Raw genomic sequence first — 16,673 nt, forward strand, 5'->3', positions numbered from 1 at the left:
TAAAACTTCTGTAGTAATGACTTCAATCTTGTAGCAACATAACCCTGTTCAAGAAACCTATTTGTTAGACTTATAGCGCGATACAAAAAGTCTGAAAAGTAGCTATGTAGATGTTTGTAGTGGCTCAGGAATATATATGTCTTGTTAACATACTTCACCATATCCATTCTAGTTATATTAAGTACAAGATCCCCACCTTTATACGTGCAAAACGTTGACATTTAATAACAATTTCCAATTTTAACTGAAAATGATATGACACCTTTGCAAAACCTATATAAACTAGAATAATACCTGCTTGTATCGTTTTAGTCGGCCGTAAGGTAGTTTGATAGAAGCATTTTTGACCAGAAAATTGGAGTGGACATCCGATCAGAATTCAGCCAAATTAGACAATCGTGGGAACATACAATGTGGGGACAAATGCCAATTATTCAAAATCAGAAGTGTCAAAATGACAGAGCACGATTTGGGTATTTCACAGACTTACAGAGATCGTCATAGGCGCCTTAGTTTTTATAGTTGTTTTTTTTTCGAAATTACTGTGCATAACGTTTTGCATTTGTTGCAGAAATAACAACATTATATCGTAGTCAAAACTTTATCCAGAAAGAGATAAACGCGGTTCGTAATGTGGACAGTATGAAGTTTTGAAGAACGAAGAGAGACAAGTCATTATTATGGAGCAGATGGAATATTACTGGACACGAATGAAACAGCGTTAAAACGTTATCTTTTTTGTTAGATCCTGTTTGCTGAGTTTTCTTTTTCCCTCAATATCGTAAAATCTACGGAGACGAGATAGACTTGACAGTATATATACATTCATTTTATAAAATTGTGATATGATGTCTTATCTTAAGATTGGAGGGAGGAAATATATTGATGAGGAGGGGATACAATTTGTTCATAATGGAATGTAGAACATGTCCAAAACATTTGAATGGAATAAATAAAAATATGGTATAATGTAACGACAATTTATTTACATTCATTACACGGTACTGACTAGCATTCACCCACCCCCCCCCTCCCCACTCCCACAAAAAATAACATTAAAGCTGCTTACGTTTTCAATAAGTTTGTTATTCAATGATATTTTTCTTTTACTCTTCTTAAAAACCCTTTTTACAGGAGTATTTGCCATTTATTTTTATATTTTACAATGTACCGTAACATTGATTATTTTTCTTGGCGATATCATTTATACCATTATTAATATGAATATTGAATAAGTATTTTCGTTTTAATTGTGATACTTTACATATCGTAAATATTCCAGAATTTTTAAAAAAAAACTAATAATTCCATAAATTAAACATGTTGACGATGCCTAGGACACCCATGCTTTTATCATGATCTCGCTAGTAATATGTTATAATGTTCTAGATCATCTTCATCTTTAGATATGACTGATCGCATTTCATTTCGAGCACTCTCGTGACTTGAGTTAGATGATCTGTTTCTCTTCCGGATAACAATTTTCTTTCCTGGTTTTGGCTGCGGATCAAGTTCCTGTAAACAGACCAATTGTTAGAACGTTAAACAAATCAAACCCTACAATATTCATAGCTCCAAATGCCAGGCATTCTTCAGCCAATAATGTCATATAGACTTGCAAATCTTAATACACAAAGAGATTTCTTGGTTACAAAAAAAAAAACAGTTGTGTTATTTGAATGGTACCAATATTTGTCATTTTATATTCACATTACACATTATAAAATAAGAGATGTTTGTTTTTTTTATTTCAAACATGACATTGTAATGAAGACCACTGACGGAACTACCACATACCTGTACAGGTAATCTTCTTAATTGGGCTACTTGAGGACCTCTCCGTGGATTATCTCTACACAACCAATCCTTGACTCTTGATTCCAAATAAGAAAGCGATGCTTCTTCATCCTCCTCGTCATATGACGTTATCTGATGCCTTTCCGGAAGTGATTGTGCCAATTCTCGATCATCGATTATAACATCATCCTCTAAATCGTCACTTTCATTTTGCATTGAAGGTTTAGCAGCACTTTGTATTCTTCGGAATGACATCGGACTTTTTCGCGTTCCTGATGATCTCACGTTTCCCTGTTTTGATTGCTCTTCTGTAGCCTTTTCAAGTATTAATTCGATGTCTTTAGAAGCACCTGCCATTTGTGCCGCCATTATTAACGACTGAGGAAGCCGTATTGCATGCATGTGTTCCTTTCCTGGAGTTTGTTTTCCCTTCATCCTGTTTAGTGATCTTTGTTTAGATTTCTCACGTACACGTATCATATAGAATACACTACCTGGGCCATCTATATCTACTAAAGGACCAGTATGATTAAAAAATTGTCTTTCAGCAGCAATCACAGAATCTTCTTCTTTGACATATTTTTCTGAAGGCGCCTTTGGATTGTTTATAAGATTCACCTTATTTTGTAACAAATTTAGCAAAGGGACCTCCTCCTTTTTACCTAAGAGGTCAATTCTCGTCCCTATCTTAACCTCCAACATTTGTCGCATTGAATCAATCGTTCGTTGGTGTTTCTTTACAAATAGTCTTTCATAATGTTTCATTTCGAGCACTAAAACGTCTGTCTTTTCCGTGCACATAGCAGTCTGTACGTAAGTATCTAAATCTAATAATACCTCCATTTCACCTATAATTGATCATAAAAAAATATTGATCAAAGCTTAAAAAGCAAATGGAAAACCTGCATACTATTGTTTATTATTATTCTTTTTTTTTATTTTATTTTATCTTGTGTTTTGGTTTTTCGTTAGCATGTCTTCATCACAAGGGGGTTTGTCTAAGTATGATGCTTAAATAATTTTAAGGTTACTTTTCGTTCTGAATGAAATATATGAAATCGATTCTATTACTGTTGCTTTTAGAGTTATAAAGTGTACTTTACACCACCAACATATTTGTAACTTTTTGTTTTTTTTTTCTAGTTTACAAATCACTTTTTCACTAAGAACAAAAACAATGCATCAGCAATAACGTATTTAAATTATAATAGCTCTGTTTAATGGTATTCGTCACAAACATTAAAAAAAACTATCAATTTAAGCATTAATTGCCACATAATATAAAGAACTATCTTGTTCGTCATGTATTGATGGTAATTAAGACATATTAAACATTATGTTATATCAAACAGTGTGTAATAGTCTTCGTGTTGCATCTGTGTGTTTCTTCATAAATAATGATAGCTTTAGCGTGATGATAAAGCAAAATAAAACGTTTAATTTTGAAATGACATAACGTCCTCTGTTCTATACAACCAACAAAAGAGCGTTATAAAGTAGATGACACAGATCTTTACTTAATTCAATCTCCTAGTATTGACTTACCAATACTCTCATTTTTGGCAAGGTAACACATTTTAGTACTTTTTATGTGATCTTTTTTCTTTATAGTTGTGTATTGTGGATCTGTTGGTGGTCGAACGCGCTCATATTTCTTCACCAATCTAAAGACAACAAACCAATGATATTATTATATCATTTAAAATTAATATTGTATTCATAAACAATACACGGGCTATTCATATCATTCTAATTAAAGTCATTGTACTAGTATGGTGTAAATGTCAAAATGTCAGTCACTGCGTCCAATACACTTTCGATACACAGCATTGGGTAATTTGAATAAAACCGTTGAATGTATTTGATATGAGCCTCGACCAAATTATAGAGGAAGAGCACCAATATGAACAAAATATAAACAAAGTTCTTTCATTTTCAATGAAAATGCTGTTACTTCAAATTTGTTTTCGACATCTGTTTTCTATTTTATTAAAATTGAATTAGGATACTTATCTGTACACAATATGTACGAATTAAGAGTTGAACTTACTTTTCACTCTCGTCTTGAGCATCTAGGAAGACTTTTGGGTATTGAAACACATGTTGTGACGTATCAGTCAACATTTCTACCTGCCCGCTACAATTTAAATTCACAAGAGCTTAAATAACGGAAAAGTAGTGACTTTCATGTAAAAATCGATGAGGACAAACATTAAATATTTTTTGAAATATTTGGCTAGTTCATTTACTTGCCAACAAAAAAGTTCCAACCGAAATGCATCATTTATGAAGCAAAAACCTAAAAATTGATGCGTGCAAAGTTGTTACATTTAAATAAGCCATTCACAGTTTTAATGTCATATAATCATTCACTATTTCACAGAAACGAGTTCGCACTATCTAAAGAATGTTTATCATGTGCTTACCTTATAATAAAATATATATTGGTCAAGGGATCTCCTTGTCGAACTAAAATGCTTTCGTACGGAAATGATTCCTTGTACAACGCCATAGCAAGCTGTTTCTTGTACCGTGGTGCCCAAGTAGAGAAGAGAGGATTGTCTTTGATAAAAGCCGCCTTTTCCTCAAATTCTCTGGCCAGAACATCTTTAACAGCTCTATTATATAGTGATCTGTCCACCACTAGTAAATCAGTCTTCTCCTCTGCCACGATAGATGCTGTTCTGATACAATCTTCTGACATTAGAGCGACTTCTCCAAACGGAACACCTGGTCCTAAGATAAAGATGTATATTTATATCGTTAAAAACGGGATAAAAATTCTGTTTCCATGGAGATGTTAAATGTTGAATAACTACGTATTGTAACAGTGATGAATTATTTGTAAGTCACCTGCTGTAAATGGCAGGACAGTGTGTTTAGTTCATATTCTTTATCTGACATTTCGTTTCAACTAAAACTGATGATAAGAGTTCATGACAATTGCATATATATACTTTTTTCACCTATTCACTCTTAATTACTGTACTTTCGTGCGTAGTTGAAAGACAAAACTGCTTCGCTTAATGTAATTTTCCAATTACTTTAAAATTTATGAATAAATCATTAATGGAGAGCACTTTACAATGCTTTAAAACAAGGCTAAATAAAGGAAGGTGTTTTAAAGGCCTTAGATCGATTAAAAAGACTGTATACATTCCTTTTGAACACCAGATCTATAAGCCTAATGATAACCTACCAAGTGGACAAACATAGTTCCCTAGCTTAGATCTGTCGAGGGCTCCGTCAGGAGTTCTGCTGCCGATGAGAGCGAGTGCATTCTGGTCATCTCCGTCATCATCTATTTTATCTTTGTTGATAATGAAGATGCCAATTTTACCACAAAGTATAATGTAAAAGCTGAAAATATAAGAATATACACAAACTTCATACTCTACCTATTTCTTTTTTTATTCAATGTTTGATAAAAAAGTTGTCCAAACAGCTAAATCACCGTGATTGTTTGCAATTTTGTTTTTGGATAAAAAAAATTGTATTAAAATATTAAAAGATATACATAGTGTGCTTCGTGTAAATTGGATGATATGATTACTAACATTCCGAACACTCTTATGTATACTAACCAATCACCGATGTCGCCTTGTTTTATTATCATTTCGTCTTTCTTGTATGTGACATGGCCACAGTTTCGTACTATGTCTTTTAGGTAGTCTGCAAATAAAAACATGACATTGACTGTTTACGAATTATTTCCTATGGCAAAAGTTCTGCATTTTGAATGAATTTTCTTAATGGCGTATATTGTTTCACGTTCAACGTACAGCATTAAGTGCCCAGGTTAATTGCGTTACTCCTTGTTTTCCCTTTGTCGGTGTTCAAATTCATAAAAACGAGAGGACGTCATCTTGTCCTCTATTAATTAGTTGTTATCCCAAATGATTTGGTTTTTGAACGTGGTAGTGAATTAATTGAGGGGTTTTACATGTTTAAAAATGGTGGTTTAAAGGTGTCAGGTTTTCAATGCAATGCTAAATGTCATATGGAATAAAAAGCGAGTTTTGTGTTAATATTTGACAATTTCTTGGGTTCGAATCTGATCAAAATTTATGTCGATACGCTTAAATTGAACATAGCTCTGACATAGTATATGATACATGACTATAAAGACCAACGATTTGACCGTCGCGTACGCGTATAGTGCACTAAATCATCATGCCATTGTTCCTATGATACTTTTAGACTACATTTCCCTTCTAATACATGTTGAGATTTCAAATCATTCTTTATCTCATAACGAATTTATGACTGCTATTGTGATGTAAATAGTTTTCAGATAAATATTTGTCATTGGTTAACAGACATGTTATTGTGGTTCTAATTATTTCCAACAGATATTTTCATGTCATTTGTTTGCCGATTGAAATAATCCACTACTAAATTTTATTTGCATATAATGGAGTTTTCATTATTTTCAACAAATTGTAATCCGGTAAATGTTTGGTGTGATTGTTTTCATCAATTATATCCAAAGATAAAACTTGTAAAATAATTAAAGAATTCAGTGGTTCATTATCGTGTCAGCGTGAGTTAACAATGTTGGTATGTTTTCTGCAGCATTTTTAATTCATTCATAGAAAATAATTATTAAAAATATTAACAAAGAATGCTGCTAACGTTTCGTTATTTGTAACTTCCTTTTAAACTTTCTATGTATAAAAGTAGCACACATGGTTACAATGTAACAAATGTGTCTTCTTTGAAATGTCCTATGATTTGAGGTATGAGGAACAACCATTTATTTTCTAAGCCTTATAATCTGAATATTATTTGTAAAAAAAACACCGAAGTATCAAAACCGAGTGACAATTCAGAGACATAAAAAATCCAAGTACCTAGCCAAAACGTGAAAGCTAGAAACGATACTTATCCAAAACAGAAATAAACAAACAAAAAAACATAAAAGCTGAAAAGGAGGACAGTACGGATGAACCCTGATATATTGTCAACTATGAGAAATAGAAACTTCATACCGGTCAATAAAATTGTGATGAGGATCATAAAAATATCAATCAACAAAGCTTATCTTTAGATGCTTATGAGACAGCATCTTCGCTCCTCTAAGAATGACAATATACAAATTACATGTACTACAGTCTTGGTTAAACCATAAATTGTCTACTCCATAGCTTGAGATGTTTGTATATTGCCCACCAAGAAAAGTGAAAGAGTAATCAATGGGGCCATAATTCTAACGGAAATCAAAGGACTGTTATCCAGGGACAAACTTCAGACATGGAAAACAGACAAACACCACAAAGAACATTAAGTAACTAAAATAATACATACAAAGTAACAAAAGTAAATGAGCAACTCGGACTCCACTAAAAACTGGGAGCATGGACCATGTGCACCGGTAGAGTAAGCGTCGTCTGCTTTTCTAGAAACACCCGCCGAGTTGCTCATAAAAAGTCAAGTCCTGGGTAGACGAGAGAGGAAAGAAAAAACTATGACACATTGAACAAATTAGTTATCATGGCGCAGATGGATACACCGTAACGATCCACGAGTTTATGGGGACGACCATAAAACTTCTGGCTTCAGTTTCACAAAAAGTCGCAAGTGTAAAATTGATCGTAAGTCATGACGTAACAATGCCATTTTCTGTTATGACGTCATTACTTACGATCAACTTTACACTTACGACTTTTTGTGAAACTGACACCTGTAGTGATGACTTCAATCTTGCACCAATGTAACCCTGTTCCAGAAGCCTAATTGTAAGAAGTCTAGCGCGACACAAAAAGTCTGCGTAGTTACGGCAAGCTCCGGCATAACGTATGAGTTGTGATGGGAAAACTCCATACGCAGGTGCTGAAGGGATGTTACCACAGATGAAAGGTAAGTTGACTATTCTGAATGAGAAGTCACCACGTTTGTCATGAAGTTTGTTTCGATTTCAAATGTCCTGTATCATATTCGCACAAGTTATAAGTTCTAGATATAATGCATTAGAATGTGCAGCAGTCATGTTAATTTAGGTAGGTAAAATTTGTGTCGTTCTGCAGGTTTTTCCTTTCAGTTCACGACAAAATAAACTAGAGTAGGTCTAGAAGAAAATGACTTGTTTTGGTTCCGATTCATCGAAAGTGCAACTACAATGACCCAGCATTATTCCCTTGTTGTTAGTAATAAAAACGGTAACAAATACTACAATAAAAAGAAGAGAACATTGGAAACTAATAAACCAATACAATTTGATCATCTCCTTTGAAGTTTAGGACATTAAATCGCATTTAACATTATATTATTGCCACGTATGGGAATTTTCTATACAATATTTTATCGTTTGAAATACTTACATTGCCATTTTTATTATTTTGTGGTTTTAATATCAATCGTGTTTTGATCGTCTGAGAATGCAGGTGTTAACAAAACATAAGTCCCCAGCTCTACACATGAACCTTGTCTCACTTAGAGTATCTTATGCTTATTGACTTTTGTGATAAACCTGGGGGGGGGAAACCAATGAATGCTATTGAACGGTCAAATGGTATATGTTCTGATGCTGAAGATTTTTCTCTTAGTTTTTAAGTGCATGCATTTTCCTTGGTTGTGTTGTGTTTCTGAAAACCTCGGTGGATAATTTAGTTACTCTGTTTGCGATTGCTCCATCCCCAGTCCGAGTTATTTCAAATATAAGGCTTGAAAATTTCTCAGATTGAAATAATTTTTCTTTAGTTTTTAGATAAACTTGATCCACAGATGATCCATTGTACATGTATTTCCACTCTTGATGTAAATGTAAAAATCGATCTCAAAAGATGGTACCACATAATATCATTTTGAAGAGTATTGTAAAAGTTGGTGGAGCGATGACTATTCATCACTTTACTATATTTAACTAGAATTGCGTTTTTTAACGGATTTCAGTCTCGGTATTTGTCTTTCTTTTGGAATGATGGAATCAAGTGTCATTAACATAAAATCATGGCATGAATTGCCGAATCAACAGTTATATTATAGTTATTTTCAAGTTTACTACCACCTGCCCATCTTCAATGTAAGGACCTTCATTGCAGTTACGCGATTCAAACTAAGCATTTTACACAGTTAATAGTAAGTTCTGTCAGTTAAGACACACATCAGCCTTCTGAGTGCCTTCAATAAACCAATTTAACGAAATAATAAAGTGGTCCAATAAAATTACAGGTACTTGATCGATTTTATGTTGACAATTTTCGGAGTAGTCAAGAGTTTTGTTTGGATATTTATTACAACTTGAAGATGGCGTGAAATAAATCTCCATCGTTAGGTCTGCCCGGGTTATGTTTAAATAAACAGTGAAAGTATTTACAATAAGTATATTGCTCTATTTATCCGTCGGTAAACCCTAAAGAAAGTTCATAAAGTATGTACCTCATGCACTCACCTAGACACCCGAAAATTGTTTTTTTTTATTTGAGCCTAAGATGAAGGGTATAGTGATACAAATATCCGTAGCTCATTAAATATAGCAAAACAAGTGACTGTATTCAGGATGATGGCCAGAAACAAAAACGAATTCTAATATAAACTCTACTATTAAAATGATCATATTGACATTACCAAAGAGACTCGTGTTTCTTCATTAACTTAATGCACGTTTTCTGTGATTGGTTTGGGAGCTTAACTAGTAATTTATTAATATATTTCGGGTATCTGTTATATCTGGAGTTCCAAAAGGCGTAGTATAAGAATTAAAATTAACTTGCTAACAAGGGGATCTCAGTCAGCATGTTGTGAACAATTTAAATTATTTCACAACTTTTTAAGAAAACTAATCTGAATATCGATACGTGTCTTGTAGTAATATTTGAGTTCCATTTTATTGTATCTATTGAATGGTCTGTAACAAGACCTTTATATTTCATCACCAGATCAATTCAACATCAATATTTAATGACAATCAATAATAACAGCATCGGCTAAATCAGATTTTTGTTTCTTACAAACAGTCGTTAATCTCTGTAAATGTCTTGGTTTAGTTCAGAGATAATCTCGATAGATGACCGAAGTCTGGTTTTATTGAAAACCCGTTGTCTTAAAACTACAGTCATCTATCATAAGGTATTATGATACTTTTCATATATTTTATTCCTTTTTCTATCTAAATCTATTATATGCACGTATTTTATATACCATCTTACTTTTGTCATGAGTACAAAAGTAGTGTCCATAAACTCCGTATTTATTGATATAAAACATGGAAGGAGAGTGGTGGACCTCGTTCTCTGTGGCAGTCAATCATTGATCAAGTCTATTAAGAATTTTTATTGGACGATCTAATATAAAAAATGACAAGAATCCATGGTAACGAAACAAGCAAATTATCGCACTGAAAATAAAAACGGTCTACAGTACAAAATAAGTCATAACAGAGAACTAACGTAAACTTGTTCATCTATATGATAAAAGTTTTGTGTATTACTTTTCAGTCGCTTTTATGGCAGCACATCCTCTCCGAGTATGAATTAGAGTTCAAGTGTTATAAATGATTACCGAACTTCAGGAGAGGCGGAGCCAGAAGTTGAAAATGGGTAGGGGTGGGTATTGCAATAAAAAAAATCGTAAAACGGGGGCCAGTCTCTATCTCATTTTCTTATTTTTGAACAACTTTGCACATTTTTTTTTAAAGTTTTACACTCCCCCTGGATACACCCATTTCAATTTAGTAAAAAAAAACCGTATGAAAGGCAACATGAAAACTGATTGAAACGGTCAAAGGTAGCAAAAACGATCATGTCTCCGTACACGTTATCCCGGTTTACAGAGAGTGAAAGAATGAAATTACATATTTATTACCGTACCAAACGCCCAGAATTCAAACATTTTTTTCCTATATCAAATTACTTGATGTTCAAATTATTTTGATGTCGCATATTTTTGGTACACAAAAATACTTGACAAAAATTATAGCGACAAGATCTGAACAGGCGTGGGTCACACGTTTCTATAAGAGAGTAACATGTTTTCCCCAGGAAGTCTCCATTCAGAGTCTTCCATCTTAGTAATACAAACAATTCAGAAGATTACACGCGAGACGTTGTCAGTTTGAAATATAGATATCCTTCATTTAATTATATAAAATATTAAGTAAAATTGATCACCGATTATCTACATTGTAACTCGACAATCTTCAAGGTAAAATCGAAAAACAGACTAATTGATAACAGAGTGACGTGTACCCATAAAAGTATACCTACACAATCCTGCGGATAGCAATGAAGAAGAACTAATAATTTATGTAAATACAGTTTATTTTTATCATGAAATACATATTAAAGACTCTTACAAATTGCTCATGTCTTTAAATTTTCTTTTTTTAAATAGAATTAGACAGTATGACGCAAAGGGAATAAATGTTATATTTTATTTTATGTTTTATTTTTATAATCAAATCTATACCCATTTGAACTATTTACAGAAAAACTGCTCCACAAACCTAATAAACACTTCTTATTTTACTACGTATTCTGGTTGATTCTTTTGTCTTCAGGTATTAGTACTACTCATCAGGACTTCAGGCATTAGTCTTACTCATCAGGACTCCAGGCATTAGTACTTTACTCATCAGGACTCCAGGCATTAGTCTTACTCATCAGGACTCCAGGCATTAGTCTTACTCATCAGGACTCCCGGTATTAGTACTACTCATCAGGACTCCAATCATAAGTACTACTCATCAGGACTCCAATCATAAGTACTACTCATCAGGACTCCAGGCATTAGTACTACTCATCAGGACTCCAGGCATTAGTACTACTCATCAGGACTCCTCAAAGCTCTAACCAGGTCTGTACTAATTTGTCATTAGGGGCAGGGCTTTATATGTTATGGTTTGACATGTGTAGGTCATTTGAAGCTTTAACCTCTATGCAGAAGATTGGGGATTAAACGAAATAACGCTAAAATGGACCAGAACCATTTTTATTGCGTATATGGAGACCTCTGGAAGCTTATTAGTGCTTTAACTTTTTCACTGGTGTTTCTAACTCCTTATACTTCTTTGTTAGGTTTGTTGTCTCGCTGTCATTGCATATAACTTAGTTTCTTTTTCTTACTTTTTTTCCTTAATGAATGGTTATGTCTATGCATGAAAAACTACAGTATATGTGAACATTATGAAAACGTCATAAAATTAACCACAAAAGCATTGTATATGATCAACTTTGAACTTACTATACGAGCATTTGTTTTAGAATAAAAGAAATCATTCATTTACTTTTGAAACATTTATGCTTACATTAACATGATTATAATAACCAGGACCCATCAAATTCAAATTAAACCCCATTGTGTTTCCCCGGAGTCCCACCATCTTGGTCAAGTATCTACAAATAAGTCCCAATTAAAGAAAATGTTCCCTTCAACTGACAAACAATTTTCATCGACTCTTGACAGAAATGAACAGTCGTGGAGGACTCTTGTTGGAATTAAAGTGCTAACAAGTGTTTGTCCTTATTAATTAAAAGCTAAGTACACAATTCGTTCAAAAGCCTGTTGTACTTTTGTGATCTTTTCTGTACCAAAATCGGCAATTCCAACTTTTGTTTGATGAATCAAAGCAAACTATTACATAACACAGGAAAAACGTGCAGGAAAGCATTTTAACAACGGAAAAAACTGTCGTCCAGTTTATATTGTTAGGATCACATATATATATATATATATATATATATATATATATATATTATATATATATATATATATATATATATATATGCAAGAAATGTAAACGAGCCATAAAATAACAGTGTTCCGATATTTTAAGATATCATAATAGTAATTAAACTGAAAATTAAATTGAGTGTTTTATTTACACACGACTACATGTTCATTAAAGGAGAATTCCAATCCATCTGTTTTACTACATAACAAAAGCTGGTCAGTGAAACTTTGAATAAAAGTATTTCTTTCGAATACAATTGTCTAAATACAATTATGAAACTGCAACTGTAGTAAGATTTCGTTTAATTGGAAGACCCAGAACATTTTCAACCAAAAGAAATATTTGGTACGCCCTGTGAACTATATGTTATTTGTAGTTACATATTACTTGGTATCTAACTCAGTATGGATTGGTAAATAATCCCATTAAAGTCAGCTTTAAACCTTTAATCATAATCCCAAATGCAACTACGAACATTACACATTTAAATAGCCATTAACAGAGGGATAGTATCGTGAGAAAGGGCAGGGTATCACTGCATATTAAAATTTCGTTTGCTTTTGAAATTTCCACATCAGAAAACAGGCTTGTCTTTTAGTCTTGTCTTTAAGGGTTAGCAGAAGTTTGTAATATCTCTTTATACCAAGTTATAACACGTAGATAAAATGTTAAGACACTCTTTAACAAACCAGTAGGTCGTCTTTTAGAAGTTTTCAACAATTAACTATAAGACATGTCATTATCCCTGTCCTTATAAAGCACAATATCTGCGCATTTGTGTCCTCTGTCATGGATCAATAGGAGATTCATGGTTTACTATAGAGTATAGAAATGAGACTTTCTACGGCTTACATTTAGACCGGAAGGGATAGCGAAATACCGATTGCAAAAACAACTGATTCCCTGCATAAAAAAAGAACATTCTTTTGATTTAACAGATTATATCAATACGAGACAAGGAAACACAATATGTAAATTATGTCGGAAGCAATGTTAATATCTTAATCTTATATCATCTGTCTATAGACCCGTTTTGACTGACTCATAGATAAAGAAACAATTGTATTTATTTATTATTCCTTGAATTTAAAACACGTATTTTATCGGTAGCATATTTTTTGAATAATTTATTTGGCTTTATTTATATTGTTCTTTTTCTATTCGAACTACTATTGTATTTCTCTTTTGTGTCCATGATATGACATTGCAAAGTAATAAGGTACTTTTAATATTGACAATCACAATAATTTATAGTTTAAATGTATTAACATGGTCATAGTCTACCCAATGCTTTATTTCCTAATTAACACAGCAAACGTTTCAGGATTTAGTTTGCCTGTTTTATATAGATAGCTACAAAAGTATTGTTAAAAGGAAAATATTGAAAACTTATTTCACGACAACTCGGACAATAAAATCAATAAACAGTTTAGTCATATTCCCTTCTATGAATAAAATGTGAAAATAATAACATTTAAGCCAGATCGTAATGGGGTTAAAATCACAAGCTCATAAATATTACTGTCTCATCCAAATATATTAGGAAAAAGGTGCACCAAAGTCTCATTGTATATACGAGAAAACTGTGTTATCTGCTTACATAGGCAATGACAAAATATTGGAATGTCATATATGAGAAGTTTACATTCGTAAAGAAGAGTTTAACTTCATATACAGTTTAGTGAATCTCTGTTGATAAATGTTCACATGCATGGATTTGAAATTTGACAAGCGACCCGCCCGCGTTAGAATAAAAACACCAGAGAATCAGTTCAAGCTTAAATTGTCAATATATTGTGACATAAAGAACAAAATTACAGTAAAATTATTCTAATAAGAGTATTTACTTTAAAATGAAAATCATGTGTCCATGAATATTAATTCCTATTGAAAAGAGATACTCATGTATTTCTTGTATCGAAACCCTTTTATGTCTTTTTTATATTAGAGATAAAAGTTCTTTATTTAGAAATCATATACATAAAACGCATTTACCTAGTGAACCAAACTAACATTCGTCCCATCTTGTTTACTAAACTATTGGTAAAGTTCATAGGCACCGTGTAATACACATCATTCTTTCAACCCGTCTCTTAATTCGACAGTTAAATAAAACTTCACTAATGAAGTGAAAATCATATGGAGTTCATAAGCCAAGAAAGTTTTACTAATGACCACTGAAGTACAAATATAGTTTCTTTTTTCTATAAACTTATACTGGGATATAAGTACAGTCAACACCTACACATGTATTTGTATTTAGTTTATATATCAACTGTTTTGTGAGACTTCCTACATAACTTATATCTTTCAATCTGAATACCTATTGTGCCTTTATTTTAAAGTTGTTTATAGACAAATTTTATAAACGACTTCCCATTCCAGAATAAAACTTCACCCGTTCATTGTTGGTCCTATATTATTGCAGAGGGGCCTTTTCTGTCAATACGGAATTCTAACGTTGGACGGTCACATATAACGTGCACGTGTGAAAGATTTCATTCATATAGAATAAAGACGACCTTTTTACTGAGCATTATATCATCGACAAGTAAGAGAAAAACTCTACATACCTGTTTTTAGCCGTGAAAACAGCTGGGACTTTTTCCGTAGCCATGGTAACAGCGTCTGTATCTCAAAGTCCTGTCTTAACTTTGGTGGTTTTGATATAACTTGTATCACTTTATCAAGTGCGTTAGACATGCTTCCCCTCTATCTTGTCTTTAAACTCTATGCCAAGTTACATCCAATTCTAATCCTGGGAGATATATGGAAATTTTATTTCATCTCGTTTAACGGTTGGTAACGCCCACGACAGCGTAGTCTACTAAGTACAATTGTAAGATGTAATTCAAATTTAATTATTCAATAAATGTATCTATACGCAAACAATATTGTCTTTTGAACATAAAACTGTCCCGCCGAGATTGACATCGTGAACTTTTTTACTCCATCCTCTTCTCAGCGTTAACGACACTTACCATTTAAAGCCGGAGAATTTAACAATACACGTTTAGCTGGCTAATTGGACAAAAATCCGTGTTACAATACAAACAGTGGTATTATGAATTATTTAGAGAAAGTAAATAGTTTGTAACCCAATAAAACAGCGCTTGGACAAATAGTCAATCTCAGAATAAAACCCATGCTAGATACTTTAAACCTAGCCAAACATCAGGTTCAAAGCTTACGCTATGTTTCAGTACAAATTTATACCTTTATTTAACAAACAATAAACTGATGTTGGTCCCCATTAAACTTGTGTCACACATAATTTGACTTATATTTACGAATAACTTAAAATGTCTGTTTACAAACCACTTCAGTTGATGAAAGGTATATTATAAACTTTTAAGAGAAATCGTTTTAATGTTAGTATAAGTACATAATAAATTGCAAAACACGTTTTATACTTATGAACAAACAATAAACGATTTTGAATGGTAAAGAATGGGAATATGAAACTTTGTCATCGGCAACTGTCACTGTGGTCATGAACACACAGGGTGCAATGTACTTAAGAGGTCAGAATCGGGCATCAATATAACCCCTGTGTTTGGTAATGAGTCCTACTGGAAACAAGGAATCTTAATAAGGACGTGCTTTCATCATGTTATTTAACACTGACAAGAAAATAACTATTTAAGACTTTATATTTGACTAACGATCAAGGTTATATATGTAGGTCTCAAACGGCTGATGAGAAAATAAACGTACTTGTAGACAACTCGGCTTGAGGATATCTAACTTAAAAACGTTCTAGCTTTGTATCTCTATGTATGTATCTAATATGACAGCCAGTATGGTAATGTACAAAAACATTACTATGAGCTTCGCAGCGGCGATGACTTAGCTAACGTAATTTTTGGATCATAAAACTGATCAGATTACATCAGCAGTAAAAATAACGCAGAAAGCATACAAACTATGTAACATTATACTGAGTAAATGAAGTGTAGGCGACAGTTCTGTGACGTTTTTACTCACTCGATATCGTTAAAGCTTAGCCTTGTTTAGAGTTAATCACATGGCAGAGAACAATCTCAATTACATGTAAACTTCAATGAAACAATGCGTTTCCATGCAATTTCAGAAACATTGACGATATTAAAGTACTCTTCAGATAGGCAATATTGAAACGAATGAAAATCAGGGAAATTCAAATTGTGTTGTCAATTAACTTTACAGGACAAAGTGCTATTTTTGG

The 16,673-nt window shown here is 32.8% G+C and overlaps 1 protein-coding gene across 1 annotated transcript; it reads right to left on the minus strand.

The window, feature by feature from the left end:
- Window positions 1-1,041: 1,041 nt before the first annotated feature.
- Window positions 1,042-15,652, minus strand: LOC148611035 (uncharacterized). The gene is made up of 8 exons (XM_088591089.1): window positions 15,040-15,652; window positions 5,382-5,469; window positions 4,997-5,157; window positions 4,224-4,533; window positions 3,848-3,934; window positions 3,343-3,461; window positions 1,798-2,645; window positions 1,042-1,515 (listed from the first exon to the last, which is right to left on the minus strand). The coding sequence occupies exons 1-8, from the start codon at window positions 15,167-15,169 to the stop codon at window positions 1,354-1,356; spliced, it is 1,905 nt and encodes a 634-aa protein (XP_088447215.1). The 5' UTR covers window positions 15,170-15,652; the 3' UTR covers window positions 1,042-1,353.
- Between the last annotated feature and the right edge of the window lie 1,021 nt (window positions 15,653-16,673).

This window comes from Perna viridis, chromosome 7 (assembly GCF_037379345.1).
Source record: "Perna viridis isolate PV_CMFRI_1.1 ecotype Kerala chromosome 7, ASM3737934v1, whole genome shotgun sequence".
Classification (NCBI taxonomy): domain Eukaryota; kingdom Metazoa; phylum Mollusca; class Bivalvia; order Mytilida; family Mytilidae; genus Perna; species Perna viridis.